The 20,328-nt window shown below is 41.3% G+C and overlaps 1 protein-coding gene across 1 annotated transcript in view; it reads right to left on the bottom strand.

Annotated features, from left to right (window-relative positions):
* Nucleotides 1–15,045: 15,045 nt before the first annotated feature.
* Nucleotides 15,046–20,328, bottom strand: part of EDNRA (endothelin receptor type A) — a 69,179-nt gene continuing 63,896 nt past the window's right edge. The window contains exons 6-8 of the mRNA XM_007999934.3: nt 19,293–19,426; nt 18,759–18,867; nt 15,046–16,750 (exon numbers count right to left, since the gene is read on the bottom strand). Of these exons, the coding sequence (XP_007998125.2) occupies nt 16,610–16,750; nt 18,759–18,867; nt 19,293–19,426 (384 nt within the window). The 3' untranslated portion in view covers nt 15,046–16,609. The remainder of the gene's footprint in view (nt 16,751–18,758; nt 18,868–19,292; nt 19,427–20,328) is intronic.

The raw sequence follows: 20,328 nt of genomic DNA, 5'->3' as shown, positions 1-20,328 counted from the left end.
TATTTACATTCCCCCCCAGCAGCATAGAAGTGTTCCCTTTTCATCGAATCCACACCAACATTTATTATTTGTTGATTTTTTTATTATGGCCATTCTTTTTTTATTTTACTCTTTTAATTATAATTTATGTTCTAGGGTACATGTGCACAATGTGCAGGTTTGTTACATATGTATACATGTGCCATGTTGGTGTGCTGCACCCACTAACTCGTCATTTACATTAGGTATATCTCCTAATGCTATCCCTCCCACTTCCCCCCACCCCGCAACAGGCCCCAGTGTGTGATGTTCTCCTTCCTGTGTCCAAGTGATCTCATTGTTCAATTCCCACCTATGAGTGAGAACATGCAGTGTTTGGTTTTCCGTTCTTGCGATAGTTTGCTGAAAATGATGGTTTCCAGCTGCATCCATGTCCCTACAAAGGACATGAACTCATCCTTTTTATGGCTGCATAGTATTTCATGGTGTATATGTGCCACATTTTCTTAATCCAGTCTGTCATTGATGGACATTTGGGTTGATTCCAAGTCTTTGCTATTGTGAATAGTGCCACAATAAACATACATGTGCATGTGTCTTTATAGCAGCATGATTTATAATCCTCTGGGTATATACCCAGTAATGGGATGGCTGGGTCATATGGTATTTCTAGTTCTAGATCCTTGAGGAATTGCCACACTGTCTTCCACAATGGTTGAACTAGTTTACAGTCCCACCAACAGTGTAAAAGTGTTTCTATTTCTCCACATCCTCTCCAGCACCTGTTGTTTCCTGACTTTTGAATGATTGCCATTGTAACTGGTGTGAGATGGTATCTCATTGTGGTTTTGATTTGCATTTCTCTGATGGCTAGTGATGCTGAGCATTTTTTCATGTGGCTGTTGGCTGCATAAATGTCTTCTTTTGAGAAGTGTCTGTTCATATCCTTTGCCCACTTTTTGATGAGGTTGTTTGTTTTTTTCTTGTTAATTTGTTTGAGTTCTTTGTAGGTTCTGGATATAAGCCCTTTGTCAGATGAGTAGATGGCAAACATTTTCTCCCATTCTGTAGGCTGCCTGTTCACTCTCATGGTAGTTTCTTTTGCTGTGCAGAAGCTCTTTAGTTGAATTAGATCCCATTTGTCAATTTTGGCTTTTGTTGCTGTTGCTTTTGGTGTTTTAGACATGAAGTCCTTGCCCATGCCTATGTCCTGAATGGTATTACCTAGATTTTCTTCTAGGGTTTTTATGGTTTTAGGTCTAACATTTAAGTCTCTAATCCGTCTTGAGTTAATTTTTGTATAAGGAGTAAGGAAAGGATCCAGTTTCAGCTTTCTATTTACGGCTGGCCAGTTTTCCCAGCACCATTTATTAAATAGAGAATCCTTTCCCCATTTCTTGTTTTTGTCAGGTTTGTCAAAGATCAAATGGTTATAGATGTGTGGTATTAGTTCCAAGGGCTCTTTTCTGTTCCATTGGTCTATATCTCTGTTTTGGTACTAGTACCATGCTGTTTTGTTTACTGTAGCCTTGTAGTATAGTTTGAAGTCAGGTAGCATGATGCTTCCAGCTTTGTTCTTTTGGCTTAGGATTGTCTTGGCAATGTGGACTCTTTTTTGGTTCCATATGAACTTTAAAGTAGTTTTTTCCAATTCTGTGAAGAAAGTCATTGGTAGCTTAATGGGGATGGCACTGAATTTATAAATTACTTTGGGCAGTATGCCCATTTTAATGATATTGATTCTTCCTATCCATGAGCATGGAATGTTCTTCCATTTGTTTGTGTCCTCTTTTATTTCAATGAGCAGTGGTTTGTAGTTCTCCTTGAAGAGGTCCTTCACATTCCTTGTAAGTTGGATTCCTAGGTATTTTATTCTCTATGAAGCAATTGTGAATGGGAGTTCATTCATGGTTTGGCTTTCTGTTTGTCTGTTATTGGTGTATAAGAATGCTTGTGATTTTTGCACATTGATTTTGTATCCTAAGACTTTGCTGAAGTTGCCTATCAGCTTGAGGATCACCTCACTTGACTTCTATCCTCACTGTGTCTGCTGATAAAATGTCAGTTTTGTCCTCCATTAGCTTTCTGGCCTATCCTGTGTAACATGAGGCCTTCAGTATCATCTTACCTCTCTCTGTAGTGACCCAAAGATGAGATCATAGATTCCTGACTCTTGTTTAGCTTCTATGACTTTCTCTAGGAACAAGTAGGAGCTTCTAGCTCTTTTCTATAGGGCAAGGGAAAGTGTAGGAAACTTGAGGATGGCTAATACAGTCCCCTCTAACAACTCATGCTTCTTTCTCCTCCGCTGCAACCCCCCATGCTGGTTTAGGCCAGCAGGCACTATGTGTGATGTGGTGGTCTGCCCCCTTGTCCCCAGAGAAGAATTGCAGTGCCTGAGGGCCTTTTTCCACCCAGGGCACAACTTGCCACTTTGAGGTTTCTAGCTTATCTCTCTTCTCTGCCTCATTTCTGGCTCCACATTCAACCCCTCCACTGACTAAATCTTAGGGGTCCAGAGTGGGACCATTGAGATCCTAAAGAATCCAGGCAGGGTGTGCACTTTGCTCCCTGCTAAGCTCTCCTGCTGCTCGGGACGGGTGCATGCCCTCTCCTCAATCTGGTAGATACTTCTTTCATCAATGGTTTTGAAATCCTCCACTGATGACTTTGTTGTTCTGGGTGTTTCCTCTGTCTTCTCCTCTCATATCTTAATGGTGGATAGGGTTTTAGGGCTTAAAAAAACCCTGGATTACTGAAAAGAAAAATGTTTAGAGAGGCATTTAAAATGATTTTTCTTATTATCACTTTTAAACCCACGCTGAAGGTCTAGGTCCTATACCTCACGCTGAAGGTCTAGGTCCTATACCTGTTCTGTTGGAATCTTGGCCAGTCTCACAGTTTTTCTGGTCATTCTTAGAATAGTTATAATGGCCTTTGTTTAAAAAACAGTTTCATATGAAAACTAAAATCTGCAGGCCAACATAATGATCAAACTCTTATACTCTTACCTAAATGTCATTATCTAGGTTTCCCCAAAAAATCACCTCCACAGGGAGGCTTTCTCTGACCATTAAATGTAGCCTCATGGAAGTTCTAGGCAACCTTTGCCATTTCCTATTGTAACACCTTGATTTAGTTCACTTAACATATACATACTGGGGGCTTACTACATGGCATCCAGAATTATTCTAGGCACTGGGAATATCATAATAAATAAGATAGAGTAGGTCCTTTACCTAGTGGAAGGAGACAAGCAGTAGGCAAACAATTAAATGAGCAAGAAAAATATTGTTTAGCAGCATGTGCTATGCAGAGAATTTTGAGACAGAGTCTCACCATGTCACCCAGGCTGGAGTGCAGTGGCACAATCTTGGCTCACTGCAACCTCCGCCTCCTGGGTTCAAGCGATTCTCCTGCCTCAGCCTCCCAAGTAACTGGGACTACAGGTGCCTGTCACCACACCTGGCTATTTTTTTTTTTTTGTATTTTTAGTAGAGATGGGGTTTCATTATGTTGGCTAGGCTGGTCTTGAACTCCTGACCTCATGATCCACCCACCTTGGCCTCCCAAAGTGCTGGGATTACAGGTGTGAGCCACCATGCCCAGCCTATGCAGAGAATTTAAACAGAGTGATATGATAGGGTGACTCAGTGACTAGTTTAGATTGTAGGGTCAAATAAGATCTCTCCAAGGAGAGACCTGAAATCAGGACAACCACCTTCAACTTGTTGCATACTATGTGATCAACAGAGGCAAAATCTTGTAGGATTGTATACCATGCAGCATAATTTCTGGATGAGAGTTCATGAGCATAACTACAGAATATTCTTTGGAGTATTCTGCAATGATGAAATGATGAGTAATTCCATGCATGGTCAGAGGTAATGCCATTATTTTGCCTCAACCAATTCATGCTTCAGTAGAATATTAAGCTCCCATGATCCTTCTATATTTTGATTGAAAAAGGCCTGAAATTCTGGGCTGATTACAAAAATGGGTGGCTGTACCACCTAACCAAGTCCAAGGAGTTTTGTGATTCTTAATGTAATTGTTGGATATTTAAAATGACACTGGATCTGAGAAATAGGGGGACAATGTGGAGAAAGTAGTGAACTCAGAATCCCTTCTGCCTAGTGAATATTGTGCCCAAGTATATTTGGAATCTAACCCTTGGTGGAGGTGTGTGGGAGGGGAAGGAAGAAGTTAGAAAACAGTCTACTATTTTTTTTTTTTTTTGAAACAGGGTCTCACTCTGTCACCTAGGCTGGAGTGCAGTGGCATGATCTTGGCTCACTGCAACCTCTGCCTCCAGGGTTCAAGCAGTCCTCTAACCTCAGCCTCCTAAGTAGCTGAGACTACAGGCATGCGTGACCATGCCTGGCTAATTTTTATATTTTTTTGGTAGAGATGGGTTTCGCCATGTTGCCCAGGCTGGGACAATCTACTGTTTTACAGATTTTCCATGGACATACACAGGAGTGGAAGATAGGCATGTTAGACTGCCCTGGGGCTTCATGTCCTGCAGCCACCCTAACTGATAGATTTGGAACACTTAGAAAGACTCTTTAATGTGGAACAGCTTTGAGATTAGGACATATCTGTCAAATAAAAGATTAAGGGATAGTTATGCAGATAGTATACACCTTCAGCTTCTTGGAAATGTATTTTCTCTGACTGGTTCTATAAGAAAACATATATATATAAAGAAAAGATTTTGATTTAACTTGAGTATATAGTGTATAGTCAACTGTTAAACTGAGGAAGTTTAAACACCATTATAAAAATTATATATAAATATAAATTATGTGTGTGGTGTGTATTTGACCACCAGAGCAATGAATATTCCTTATAGAAAAAAATCTGCACAGTTATGTTCCCACTGGTACCCAAAAATAGCCTTGAGCATGACTGAGATGCCTTTTGACTCCAGCCCTAGGTGAGTCTTCCCCTAGCTCCCTGGCTAGATGGTGGCCAAGGTAAAGTATTCATGCTGGTGCATTGGATGGTTATCTTTCTAGGATGCTCCTATAAGGCACTATTTAAAAAGGCACTGATATAGTTTGGATATTTGTCTGTACCCAAATCTCATGTTAAATTGTAATTCCTAATTGTATTAGTCCATTTTCATACTGCTATGAAGAAATACCTGAGACTGGGTAATTTATAAAGAAAAAGAGATTGAACGGACTCACAGTTCCACATGGTTGGGGAGGCCTCACAATCATGGCCCAAGGCAAAGGAGGAGCAAAGGCACATCTTACATGGTGGCAGGCAAGAGAGCATGTGCAAGGGAACTGCACTTTACAAAACCATCAGATCTCATGAGCCTTATGAACTATCACGAGAATAGCAAGGGAAAAACCTGCCCCCATGACTCAATTACCTCCCACCAGGTCCTGCCCATGACATGTGGGGATTATGGGAGCTACAATTCAAGATGAGATTTTGATGGGGACAGACCCAAACCATATCATTTCACCCTGGGACCCTCCAAAATCTCATGTCCTCAAATTTTAAAACCAATTATGTCTTTTCAACAGTCCCCCAAAGTCTTAACTCATTTCAGCATTAACTCAAAAGTCCACAGTCCAAAGTCTCATCTGAGACAAGGCAAGTCCCTTCTGCCTATGAGCCTGTAAAATCAAAAGCAAGTTAGTTACTTCCTTGATACAGTGGGGTACAGACATTGGGTAAATACACTCATTCTGAACAGGAGAAATTGGCCAAAACAAAGGGGCTAAGTCCAAAATCCGGTGGGCCAGTCAAATCTTAAAGCTCCAAAATGATATCCTTTGACTTCATGTCTCACATCCAGGTCGTGCTGATGCAAGAGGTGGATTCTCATGGTGTTGGGCAGCTCTGCTGCTGTGACTTTGCAGAGTACAGCCCCCTCCTGGCTGCTGGTGTTGAATGTCTGTAGCTTTTCCAGGTGCACAGTGCAAACTGTTGGTGGATCTACCATTCTGGGGACTGGAGGCTAGTTGCCCTCTTCTCACAGCTCCACTAGGCAGTACTCCAGTGAGGACTCTGTGTGGGGGCTCCCACCCCACATTTCACTTCCCCACTGCCCTGGCAGAGGTTCTCCATGAGGGCTCTGCCCCAGCAGCACTCCTCTGCCTGAACATCCAGGAGTTCCATACATCCTCTGAAATTTAGGTGGAGGTTCTCAAACCTCAATTCTTGACTTCTGCTCACCTGCAGGCCTGACACCATGTGTAAGCTGCCAAGGTTTGGGGCTTGCACCCTCTGAAGCAACGACCTGAGCTGTACATTGGCCCCTGTTATCCCCAGCTGGCACACAGGGCATCAAGTTCCAAGACTGCACAAAACAGCAAGGCTCTAGGCTCAGCACACAAAACTGTTTTTTCCTCCTAGGCCTCCCTACTTGTATCGGGAGGGGCAGCCATGAAGACCTCAGAGATGCCCTGGAGACATTTTCCCCATTGTCCTGGTGATTAACATTTGGGTCCTTGATACTTATGTAAACTTCTGCAGCAGGCTTGAATTTCTCCTCAGAAAATGGGTTTTTCTTTTCTATCGCTTAATTAGGCTGCAAATTTTCCAAACTTTTATCCTCTGCTTCCCTTTTAAACACAAGTTCCGATTCCAAACCATGTCTGTGTGAATACATAAAACTGAATGCTTTTGGTAGCACCCAAGTTACCTCTTGAACATTTTGCTGCTTAGAAATTTCTTCCACCAGATACCCTAAATCATCTCTCTCAAGTTCAAAGTTCCACAGATCCCTAGGGCAGGGGCAAAATGCTGCCAGTCTCTTTGCCAAAACATAGCAAGAGTCACCTTTGCTCCAGTTCCCAGTAAGTTCCTCATCTCCATCTGAGACCAACTCAGCCAGGACTTTATTGTCCATATCACTATCAGCATTTTGGTCAAAGCCATTCAACAGATCTCTAGGAAGTTCCAAACTTTCCCACATCTTCTTGTCTTCTGAGCCCTCCAAGTCTCTAGGAAGTTCCAAACTTTCCCACATTTTTCTGTCTTCTTCTGAGCCCTCCAAACTGTTCCAGCCTCTACCGGTTACCCGGCTCCAAAGTCGCTTCCACATTTTCGGGTATTCTTATAGCAGTACCCCACTCTACTGGTACTAATTTATTGTATTAGTTCATTTTCATACTGCTATGAAGAAAACCTGAGACTGGTAATTTATAAAGAAAAAGAGGTTTAATGGACTCAGAGTTCCACATGGCTGAGGAGGCCTCACAATCATGGCAGAAGGCAAAGGAAGAGCAGAGGCACATCTTACATGGTGGTAGGCAAGAGGGCATGTGCAGGGGAACTGCCCTTTATACAACCATCAGATCTTGTGAGACTTATTCACTATCAAGAGAATAGCCTGGGAAAACCCTGCCCCCATGATTCAATTACCTCCCACCAGGTCCCTCCCATGACAAGTGGGGATTATGGGAGCTACAGTTCAAGATGAGATTTGGGTGGGGAGACAGCCAAACCATATCACCAATGTTGGAAGTGAGACCTGGTGAGAGGTGTTTGGTACATGGAGACAGATCCCTCAAGGCTTGGTGCTGTTTTCTTGATAGTGAGTTCTCACAACCTGATTTAATGTTTAAAAGTGTGTGGCGCCTTCCCCCTACTCTCTCTCCCTTGCCCCTGCTTTTGCCATGTGACATGCCTGCTCCCTCTCCACCTTCCACCCTCCCAAGACCTCCTTAGAAGCTGAGCAGATGCCAGCACCATGTCCTCTCCTGTAAAGCCTACAGAACCAGGAGGCAATTAAACCTCTTTTCTTTATAAATTACCCAGTCTCAGGTATCTTTATAGCAATGCGAGAACGGCCTAATACAGGCTCTTTTCTATGTATGGCACAAATAGGCCTTTATCCTTAAGCCTGACATACAGACAGAGGACATGGAACTCATAGGAAATCCTATGCCAGGAGACACAGGCACTTTTGATCATCAGTGAAGAACATTCTTCCTTTCCAAGGCTGCCATTTCCTCTCCATCTCACCTTCTCTGGGAACTTCATCCATCAAATATCTTTTTATTTTCATCCCTACACAATTTTTTCCTTTCACTGGCATCAATTCTTCTGTCCTAAAAATGCTGAGGTTGTTTTTTTCTTGAATATACATACACCTTTCCTTCACCCCTGCTGTTTCCTCTGGCTGCCGCCTGAGTTCCCGAGTGTTCTCACAGTCACACTCCTTGCACACTCACAAGTGTGTGCTTGCTGCCTGCACTTTCCCGACTGCCCTGACTTAATCTTGTTACCTCTCTTATTGGTTTGCAGCTTCCTAAATGACTCAAATGTCCATGCGACAGTTACTTGAGAGGGGCATGTTCTCTAAAGGGCAATTGCAGCTGGCTTCTGGCATGAGTAACATTTGGAGACACAGAAACGCCTAACAGCCATCCCCCCGAGAGTCTGAAATGGAGCTCCTACAGGGGTCGATGTAACTGTCCCGCAGAAAAGTCATGCTCTTTAACAGCAGCTGGGACTGCAACTGTGGGGGAGGAAGCTTGGATTGTCAATTAGGAGAGAGATTTTAGTATATTATACTAAGATGGCCCAGTAAAGAAAGTGAAAGAGTAGTTTTAAATAGGAGCCCAAATTTAGTATGCTGAAGAATCTAACATGATCAATGTCTGGAATTTGTCATTTATGTTCAGTAGTGAAATAGAAATGTGTGTCTTTGCTCAGATTCTTCCTGAAGCTGACCTTGAACCAAGGATTTGGGTGTAAGTTGTTTGTTAAGGCACAGCTTCCAGAGGAAATTAGTAAGGGAGTGGAAGAAGTAGGCCGCAGGAAGGAAAGAGAGAAGCTAAGTAAAGTTGAGACGTCAGGTGAAGTCCTAGACTCAGCCTGATCTCCAGGGTGCGAGGTGTTTACCCCACCTTGAGATACAAGAGGTGGTGTAAGTCCACACCAGTAAGTCACTGGCTATAGGTCATGGTGGGGGTGGAGGAGGACATATAATTCCCAGGCAGTTCTTCTTCTTACACTCCACTGTCCAGGGGCTCCACTGTCCAAGGGCGAGCCACCAAAAGTTGCAGGTGTAAATATTAAGCAGTAGAAGCACTGAAGCTGAGACTGGAAATGGTGGCTCATGCCTGTAATCCTAGCACTTTGTGGGACAGAGGCAGAAGGATCACTTGAGCCCAGGAGTTCGAGACCAGCCTGGGTAACATAGCGAGACCCCCTCTCTACTAAAAACAAAAAGTAAAAAAATAAAAAAAAGTCAGGTGTGGTGGCACACGCCTGTAGTCCCAGCTACTCAGGAGGCTGGGGTGGGAGGATTTCTCGACCCCAGGAAGTCGAGGCTGTACTGAGCTGTGATCACACCACTGCACTCCAGCCTGGACAAAAGAGCAAGACACAAACAAAATCCAACAAAAAACTCCCCGAACATTGGAGCTGGAGACGAGTGAAGAGAGCTGGTAAAATGGATGCAAGGGGGTCTGGACTGGTCTTTGACAGTGTCTGCTTACGTGTCCCTAATGGTGTATGCTTCTACATTGTGATGGTCCCAGCGTAAAGTGGGGCAATTGCATGGCATCTGGAGCTGCTGAACTCTTAAATGATGGATCAATCCAGGACTAGTGTGGCCATTCTGGAGACATCCTGGCTGTAATTGGTGATATTAACTATGCACAAACCTTATGATCCAGCAGCAGTCCTGCTTACATCTCCCAGAGAAATCATGCAAATCCCCCTGGAGACTTGACAATGATATACAGCATGGTCTTGTTTAGGGTAGCAAAGGATTGGATAAGTAAGATATATATCCCCATATGTATTAGTCCATTTCAAGCTGCTGATAAAAACATTCTCCAAACTGGGCAATTTACAAAAGAAAGAGGTTTATTGGACTTACAGTTTTATGTGACTGGGATGGCCTCACAATCATGGCAGAAGGTGAAAGGCATGTCTCACATGGCAGCAGACAAGAGAAGAGAGCTTATGGAGGGAAACTCCCCTTTTAAAAACCATCAGATCTCATGAGACTTATTCACTGTCACGAGAATAGCATGGGAAAGACCTGCCCCCATGATTCAATCATCTCCCACTGGGTCTCTCCCACAACATGTGGAAATTATAGGAGCTACAAGATGAGATATGGGTGAGGACACAGAGCCAAACCATATCACCATATATAGAGTTTCCCTCCACATATACATGGATTGTTCATTAATTATTGTTCTGTAAGAGTTTTAAAGACATTATTGACATATTTGATATATTCTTTTTATAATTTGAAAGGGAAAATTATTTTTAAAAGCTAATAACAATTGATGAATGAACTGAGCTAAATATGTCAAAAAGGAGCTGAAATAAGGAGTAGCAAGATATATAGACAAGTCTCCTTTCTTTCTTTCTTTTTTGTTTTGGAGACAGAGTCTTGCTGTGTCACCCAGGATGGAGTGCAGTGCAGTGATCTCAGCTCACTGCAATCTCCACCTCCTGGGTTCAACCAATTCTCCTCCCTCAGCCTCCCGAGTAACTGGGATTACAGGCACCTGCCACCATGCTTGGCTAACTTTTGTAATTTTAGTGGAGATGGGGTTTAGCCATGTTGGCCAGGCTGGTCTTGAACCCTTGACCTCAGGTGATCCACCCACCTTGGCTTTCCAAAATGTTGGGATTACAGGCATGAGCCACTGCGTCTGGCCAATTCTCCTTTCTTTGGGAAGTCACCCTTCTACCCCCAGCTCCAGGAGTTGGCCCTGCTTGCTAGATCTAAGTTGGTCAGCAGAGTTCCATTTGTCCCAATGGAATTGTGACTAAGAGTGAGGGACAGCAATCCAGGCCTAACCCTATCAGATTTCATAACACAGAGAAAAAGTTGGACCTGTGACATTAATTTTTCATTAGGCACAAATGTATTCCCTTTACCTGCTCACACTTAGATATTCTCATTTTAGGATATTTTAAAAGCACAAGCACTTAATTGAAGTTAACCCTAAAAGTCATACTCTGAGAGAAATAGAGAGCTACAGTTCATGAAGAAATGGCATTATTCTGAAAAAAGCATGCACAAATGGAGTGAGTAAGAGGCTGAGTGGGCTGGCTTACGCCTGAAATCCCAGCCCTTTGGGAGGCTGAGGCAGGTGGATTTCTTGAGCCCAGGAGTTTGAACCTCCCTGGGAAACATGATGAAACCCCATCTCTACTAAAAATACAAAAAATAGCGAGGTATGGTGACATGTATCTGTAGTGCCAGCTACTGGGGCAGCTGAGATGGGAGGATTGCTTGAGCCCAGGAGGTCGAAGCTGCAGTGAGCCGAGGTTGCACCACTCCACTCCAACCTGTGCAATAGAGTGAGATACTGTCTCAAAACAGAACAAAACAAACCACCCACCCCACAAAAAAAAAAAAAAAAAAAAAAAAAAGGAGTGAGTCAGAGCTGTGCTCTGGAGGTGCCTTGGGCCTGTGATTTAGCTGACAACGTGGTAGTATGCAGACTGCGCAGGGTCATTACTCCCACCTGGGACAAATCTATCACACAACATCAAGTATACAATTGCATCCACCTTCATAGAATCACATTCAAGTAAAAGATGACCAGTTCCATTTAGATAAACTAAATGGAAGATAAAGGTCCTGCGGTTTAGCACTAAAAGAGAAAAAATTGTGGAATTCTCTATATTCCTCTAGGAAGATTCCATGACTCTTCTGATTCTAACTAGGGTTGGCATTGCTGTTCCTAATTTATTACCACCCCCAAAGAAATATAGCTGATAGAATCTAGAATAATATTGATGCTAAAAGCTTCGGAAACTAGAATAATATTGATGCTAAAAGCTTCGGGAACTAGGAGATATAATGAGTTCTGGCTTCATCAAATCAAAAGTGAACTATTCTAGCATGCCTCATAAGGAAAGCCCAGTTTTGCAGTTACAATGTTATTTTCAATCATTGATTCTTTCCTGATTTTAGGAACCCAAGTCTGTTCCCTTTCAGTTTTAGAAACAAAAAAGTCAAAGTATATCAGTGCTGACCAAATATAGACACTGGTTTGTCTTTGTTACTATTTAGAGAAAACTATGGCAGAAACTTTTTCAAATGTAGGATTATTAACAAACAAACAAACAAACAAACAAAAAACCACTCAGTTTTCATTGTGAAGACCTCATTGGAATTTCAGAAACATTCAACTGCATGTGGTGAACTTGTGCTCTGATTTAACTTTGCTTTGAAGTATGGAGTAAAATGAATAAATACAGGGCTGTACTGTATTATTTTACAAATAAAGAAACAGAAGACTCAGAATCATGAGCTTGGAGTGGTTTGGGAAGGCTGGCAGTACGTTCCCTTCACTCTACACATAGAAGGTTTTCCATGTTATCTCATGGACTAGTAATACTCATAAGAACAACAATAGAGGTAATAGACTAGTCAAAGATTGACATTTGTCTCAGGTATTTCCTAATTATATCTAGGAATTGTGTTTCATTATTTCGATAATTTTAAATTACTTTTGAATGGAAAATAATATGTATTTACCGACTTTATAAAAACTCACAATGTAGAGACAATACTATATTGCTTATTCTTGTGCCTTTCTCCTAGAGGTGACATAACATTCATGCAAAGTAAAATGAGAGTCATGGAAGCAAAGGCCCTCATACTTGTCTGCTGGTGTTCACCAACTGAAGTTAAAAGAATTTTGACCACTGTTTCCTTTGTGCCTTTACCAGCCCCTATGCTGACGTCTGTTGAGTCACCACAAAGCTCGTCACTGCATGTATTTATTTATTCATCTGATTTCCTGTTCCCAGCTATTAGCACAATGTAATATGATGGTTGTTCATGGTATCTGTGTTGAGTGAACAGATAAATCAAGAGGGGGATGGAGGGATGGATGAAATGATGCAGCACAGGAATTTTTAGGGCAGTGGGACTCTTCTGAATGATACTGTAATGGTGGATATGTGACATTATACATTTGCTCAAACCCATAGAATGTCGAGCACAGAGTGAACCTTAATGTAAACTATAATCTTTAGTTAATAATATTGCATTGGTTCATTTACTGTGACAAATATGCCACATTAATACAAGGTGTAAAAAATAGGGGGAAACTGCGTGGAGAAGGGGGAGAAAGGAGGGCATGTAGGAATTTTCTGTAATTTTGGATCCATTTTTCTGTAAACCTAGAACAGCTCTAAAAAACATAAAGTCTATTAAGTTAACAACAAAAAAAGATGATTCAAGATAACTTACATGAGATGGTCTTACAATGTGTGTATTACAAGCAAAAGAAAACCAGATTTAACTAGTGTAGGTGAAAAGGTAAATGTGTTGGTTTGTTTACTGAAGCCATGAGAAAGCATCAAGGAGAGCTAGAACTGGGGACTTTAATGCTCTTCTTCATCTTCATGACACTCTAGATTGACTTTCTTAATAATGCTCAACCACAGTGTCCAGCCACGCCCAGGCTCACAGCCTCCCAGCCCTGCTTTAGTAGGAAAATAGCTCTTTCTGACTTAGTTCTTACTGAGAAACTCCCAGAGGACGCTGGTCAGCCTAGCCTAACCTAATCACTTATGGGAGAGGAGAGACTGGCTCCAACTGGAATACAGCTGTTTACAAGGCTGGAAACGAGTAGGCATGTCAGGAGCCTATTGTGGTTATCCTGGCAAGAGAAGATGGTGCTCAGAGTAGGGAGGTAGAGGAAAAGACAGAGAAGTGGTCAGGTTCTGGATATATTCTGAAGACAGGGCTCTCAGGACTTATGGAGATGTTGGCTGTCAGGTGTGAGGAAAAGGAATGAGCAATGACTTCAAAGTTTCTATCCTGAACAACTCCTAAAAAATGTGACTGTCTATAACTGAGCAGAGAAATATTAGGCAGTGCAGGCTGGAAGATATCAGGAGCTTCATTTCGGATATATTATGGTGTACTAGCCATCCAACTGTGGATGTCAAATAAACAGTTGGATGTATATGAATCTCTTCCTCCAGGTATCTACCTGACATATTGCTTATTGACTGTAATTGTTTATTGCCTAGAATGCAAGCTCCTTGGGATCAGGGACTTTGCCTGTTTTGTTTACTATGTCCCCAATATCTGGAAGGATGCCTGGTGCATAGTAGAAGCCCAATTAAACTTACTGGAAAGGTAAATGAAGGAATGAATGACAGAGTTAGATGCTCAGTACAACAAAATAGGTTCGTTGAGAATAGAGGTAGGAAGTACCTGTTTGATAGTAAATTGCTTTCCAGGATATTACTAAGGAGAGGTTTGCAACAGGCATTATGTAACAAACATTTTCTATGGAAAACTATGTAAAAATGAAGAGACACTTGCAAGGTTTCTGTAAACTTTTATACTTATGGGCCACTGCCAACTCAGGGCCTTGGCTTCTGGCTCATTTCTACAAAGTTACTTGTTGAAAAGATGTCGTAAAGGTAGAAACTGGAAATATTCCTACTAGTAAACCACAGTTACTTACCAGTCCATAAATAAAATGCACATCGAAGCCTTCAGAAATCTATGACTTTCTGAATTTATAAAATGCATTTTTTTCATATGAAAGAAACAAAGCATCTTGAAAGAAAGATAATTGTCTAAACAAAATGGTGTGAACCTATGGCTTATATTATAGGCATATATCACTGCATATGATGTGCCAGTGGAATAATAGATTTGACTGCTAACACACAAAGGGGCAGTACTTCTTAGCCTTGCAATTCAAGCAACTGGAACCTGATGTTATTTTATCTATGCGTGTCCTAAAATATGGCCCAACAAATTATCTTACCTAATTTATGTCAGCAATCTGTCTAGTGAAGTCTGAAAGAAACATCAGACAACCTGGCAATTTCATCACCACATTGAGTTGAGGATAAGAATAATATAATACTTCAAAGTGTAATGACTTTTGCTCCAGCACAGGAAACAATACGACCCTGAATACTGCTTTATCAAACCAACCAACCAAACAAAACCCTGTATTGCTAGTCCACAGCTCATCCGCTTTCCCACTGCCTCTTCTATCCCATTTGTAATGGTAACATGGTTATAAGATTTATGAATGCAGAAGATTGTTACAGATTAAAATGGACTGAGGCAGGTTGTCATGATGAACAATCACCTAGATTTTACTCAGACTATGCACTTTGGCACAACTGTGGGGCACAATTATTAGATTAGATTAAATCCATACATACCATCACACACATGCATATATCACACACACAATACATTCCACAGAGACAGTCTAGAAAAATGGGCTAAAAGAAATTTACAATTGTTTATATATATACACACACACAAGTAAAAGATTTTCTGCTGTACTTCACAGTCTGTAAACATCTGGGAAAATGCCCGGCAAAAGTCACTGTAGGCCCTTTGAAATGGTGGCAGTGTGGGAGGCAGACGTTGGGGTAGGGATTTAGGTTCATACTGAAAACCACGAGAAGTGAAGAATCGTTAAGTTCTGGTGGTAGTTGGGGGTAATTATTTTTCACTGACATGATAAACTCATCTGGCCACTTCAAAATTATGTTTCCTGTATGGAAAAGGGAATGACCAAAAAAGGCTTACTGCTAGTTAACATTTTAAGAAAAATCAAGAGAATAGGAGGTGATATGTATATACATATATATGTCACTATTACAAATACCGGAATGAAAATTTCCAAATCATCTGAAAAATTCAATCTTTTCCTCCTAGGTGTGCTTTACACTTCTATATACAGTGCACCAAAAGTCTCAGAGTTAATGACACACATTAAAATTTTGGTACTTGACATTGATGTTTCATACAAAATTTACATGAAAAACAGATTGAACTTGTGAAAAAGAACTATCTGATTGAAGCATTACTTTTGAACTTAACATACAAAACATGCTTAAGATCTCTTGTAATCAAACACCATTTAAAAAAGAAAATACAGTTTAAAAAAAATTCTTTGAGTAACATCTATTAAACTGCCAAATGTATCATCAGACTGTGCTATAAGGGCCTGTAGTATTTGTTGTAGCTTTATAATTTGTGTTTTAAAAAAATAAACAGTGACATGGAAAATACTAACCTAATTGCTCACCTGAATACTATTTTTGTCTTTTTTTTTTTATTTTTTGCAAACTATGTGTAAATAAGTTCAAATAGTCACGTTAGGCTATTATGCAGTTAAAAAATACTGGCACCAAATGACATTTCAAATAAAAGTGACTTGAGCCCATATTGTGTTTGGCTGAAGGACAAAAAATCAGTTAAAAAAAGTAGAAAATCTTGTCATAATCTCTAAAGTTTCATGGTGATCAGTTCCCATTGAACATTCACCAGAACTGCCATAAAAGCTAGCCATGTACTTGAAAGCTCTATTTTCATGCAAAAGTAGTAAATATCCTTCTGGTTTCATTGAACAGTTTTCATTCTCTCCCAGCTCCCGCCATTTTTTAGTGCTGAATACAACACGCGGAATATGTAAATCAGATTAATTAAAGAAGTACGATTGGTAGATGTCGTGGGTGGCTAAACCGGTCTACCCTTGCGGTTTTGGAAAGCATTTCTTCTTGGGTGTGGGAGTGAGTTAAGGAAGAAGGATCAGAGAAGAGATTTCCGGAGTCACAGTTGCCTTGTGATTTTTTTCTCCGATAGGATTATGGGAGTACCGAGGAGTGCTTCTCAGGGTGGTCAGTTCATGCTGTCCTTGTGGCTGCTCCGGTCTGTGTTGTGGTTGTTTTGATCGTGGTTCTTCCACTGGATGCTTGTTCCGTTCATGGGGACCGAGGTCATCAGACTTTTGGACTGGTAACAGCAGCAGCAGAGGCATGACTGGGGGAAGCAACAGACTCGAAGTAAGGCAAGCCTACCAGCCCATTCCCAGCCAAACACAGCCGCCTTGGGCCACGCTAAGGAGGGGCAAATGTCCATTCACATTCGAGGGAAGTGAACCTTGACAGTAACTTAGAGTGGAGAGCCTGTTATCACCAGGCAGGAGTTATACTATCCATTCCAGTGCAGAGAAATGGAACCCTTGTTTCTCATTTTATTACCAAGTGCAAGAGAAAGGGAAGGCAGTACTGGCCAGAGGGAGGGCTCTCCACAGCTTGAGGCAGGCATGGGTAGGGCTGGGCCGGTGGGGGGTCCTAGTATTTCTTCAGTGTGCACCACCTGTGTGGCTCTCTGCACCAGGTACCTCATCAGATCCTCACAACAACCTTGGCTGTTCCCCCATTTTATGCTATTCCCCCATTTTATGCTATTCCCCCATTTTATGAATGAGGACAGTGAGGTCCAGAGAGGATAATGAGAGGCAGAAGTGGAATTAGAACCCAGGACTCTCTAGATTTGGGCTCTTTCTCTTGGGTATGCTGCCTTTTTAGGAAGATTCATCAAAAAGCAGGATTCATTTCTTATAATTTTTACCTTGATTTTCCCTCCCCCAATGAATATGTAAATTAATGAGTAAGTAATAATTAATTTCAGCTTATATAATGCACTAGTTTTAACCTGCATGTTTAGTCAGTCCATTTTGGGCACAGTGTTTTGTGAGGGGCAAACATTTCCAAGAAGACCTCAGAAATATGGCCCCAAACTTCCCATACTGAGTTTCATCTGTTTGTGTGATTCCTTGGTTAATATATGTCTGCTTTGTTTAGACTGTGAGTGCCATGCAGGCAGTTACTGTGTTTTTCCTCTCTACTCTGTCCCTAATAGTAATCAACTCATATTGAGCACTTCTTATTTTGAGCATTTTACATATATTACCCTTCTTATGAGAGAGATGCTGTCATTATTCAATTTTATAGGTGAGGAAACTGAAAAAGCAGGAAAGGCACTAACCAGACCTGGGGTAGACAGTTAGCAAGTGTAGGGCTGTGATGTCCATCGCGGCTCTTTGCTTCCAGAGCCTGCATTCTTGACCTCTACCCTACTCTGCCTCATATGTACTGTAAACTAAAGTTAAATAGCCGGGTCCAAGATAACAAAATCCAGTGAGGATTAATCCTATGCTAAAATCATTTCAGGAACCAGAAAATGACACATCAATAAGACAGGCTTGGAGCTTCTGAAGGACGTGGGTGGCTGAGCTGGCTGGAGGTTTGAAAGCAGAAGGAAATTGATTTTGAATAAAATTATATTTGTTCAGATTCCCACAGCAATAAGCATTTACTTTCCTTGAAGATTCTATTACTAAGTACACAATTAAATAGCATTTAGTGAGAGCTTTCTTTTTTTTTTTTTTCTGAGACGGAGTCTTGCTCTGTCGCCCAGGCTGGAGTGCAGTGGCACGATCTCGGTTCACTGCAAGCTCTGCCTCCCGGGTTCACGCCATTCTCCTGCCTCAGCCCCCGGAGTAGCTGGGACTACAGGTGCCCGCCACCACGCCCGGCTAATTTTTGTATTTTTAGTAGAGGCAGGGTTTCACCATGTTGGCCAGGATGGTCTAATCAGTGAGAGCTTTCTTAACAATAGAGTTTATATTTTGTCGAGACTTTGGTTCAAGTCTAAGACAATGTAAGGTATGAATAGGTCTTATGTACTCTGGCCGGGAGCATACATTGAAACATTTCTCTCTAAAAGGAGGGTTCTAAATTGGCATGTGATTTAGTCCTTTTGATTTTAACCTCTTTGTCTGTGGTTGTCTAAATAGGAACTGCTTTTCTGTTATGCCGACAATCTGACTCTCTTTCTGGGTAATAAAACATGATTTTCACTTCGCTGCTAAAAAGGAGTACAGCTGATCAAAGTACTATTACAGCTGGAATTGGCTGTGTCTGTTGACTGTTTAATATACTCATTTTGTTGTCTTCAAAAAATACTTGAAAAATCATCTTACCTGGAAACAATTTTTAAATTTCTTGCTCACAAAATACAGAGCTATGGGGTTTATACATGAATTCATGGTTGCCAAGTTAATACCGATGTAATCCATGAGCAGCAAGAAACTACAGCAAAAGAAAATGGTGCAGAATAATTAGAAAATATTGTTTTAAAATCTGCTAACTAGCATTTATTCCTAGAATAAGCATTTTTCTTGCCCAGAAGCCATTTCTTGTGGGTGGCAGTTAGAATTTTGTAAAAAGTGCCTGTTTAAATGGCAGTTTCAGTTTTGCAGGACAGTTACAGATACATCACTACTTGGTTAGCTCAAACCCTTATGCACAGCCTCAGGAGGAGTGTGGCAAGATAACAGACATGGCTTGCACAAATTTTGGGATCAGTTATAGGCTATGTCAGCTAAAGAAAAAAAATCAGCTTTGCACTTTTAATTTTCAGGGCTAATGGGCATGTAGAGTAGCTGGTTTTGTAAAAGTATTATAAATGAAAATCTGAGAAACTCCAATTTTCTAGCGAGTACATAGGATCGTACCTAAGTAATTCACATCGGTTCTTGTCCATCTCATTATACACGGTTTTCTTCAATATACGGCTTAAATGAAGAGGGAACCAGCACAGAGCAAAAATTACGACCAAGCAGAAAACTGTTTTTGCCACTTCTCGACGCTAAAGGAAAGTGAGAAAAAAAAAAGGACAACAAATTTAGTGTTTTTATACTAGATGCAAGAACTACAGTACCAGGAAGTAGCAGACAACAGGGAAAGAATAATTCAAAGAAGAGCCAGAACAGTCTGGCTTACAGTGCCTCTACCTCTTTAAGATTCTAAGGTCAGCATTCTAACCAAGGAATTGCTAATGATGCTTCTGGGCAGCTTCCAGGAAGGATGGGGACCTCAGGTTGGTTATTAGGGCCAGGACAGAGGGTATATGCCAGGAGAGGGGTGGAAACTGGCTGGAGGTGAGCCAGCTGAGTCTGCGGCTGTGTGTGTATAGGTGGCTGAGTCTGCCTGTGTGTGTGTGTAAGGGGGTGGGGTGTGACTGCATGGGGGAAAGGGTTAGCTAATGGCTCTTAATAACAGGTAACTAATTAGCATTAATGATGGCACGGCAGGCAAGGAGACTGAACATCACATGATAATGCATGGACAAATCAACAAAGACCTTGGGAAAACAAAATAGGAGTGGGGAGCAGAAAAGGAAAAGTCATAGCACTATGTTTTTTCCTTTTCCTGATGTTGAAAACAGTTACTATTGGGATTTTTTGCTCTTTAAATTCTTTTCTTAATGACATGCAGTTTCTTAATGACATATAAAAATATTATATATTGTTTGCAAGCAGAAGGATGAGGGTAAAGGATTATCAGCAGTGAGGACTAGAAAATCTGGAACATGCTGACCTTGGACTGACTTCATGGAAGGTTTGCATGCCTTTGAGTCTGCTCAGGATCAGAAAAACTATAAATTAGGAATTATCTGCAACTATTCATTGGCGTACATTATTTGAGTATTATATTTCATGCATTTGTGTTCCTGACTAGGAACACAAAATGCAATTTGTCTGTAACTGG

The sequence above is a fragment of the Chlorocebus sabaeus genome, chromosome 7, assembly GCF_047675955.1.
Source record: "Chlorocebus sabaeus isolate Y175 chromosome 7, mChlSab1.0.hap1, whole genome shotgun sequence".
Taxonomy (NCBI): Eukaryota; Metazoa; Chordata; class Mammalia; order Primates; family Cercopithecidae; genus Chlorocebus; species Chlorocebus sabaeus.
The sequence above is the reverse complement of the archived record's forward strand: the minus strand, read 5'-3'. Positions and strand labels throughout refer to the sequence as shown.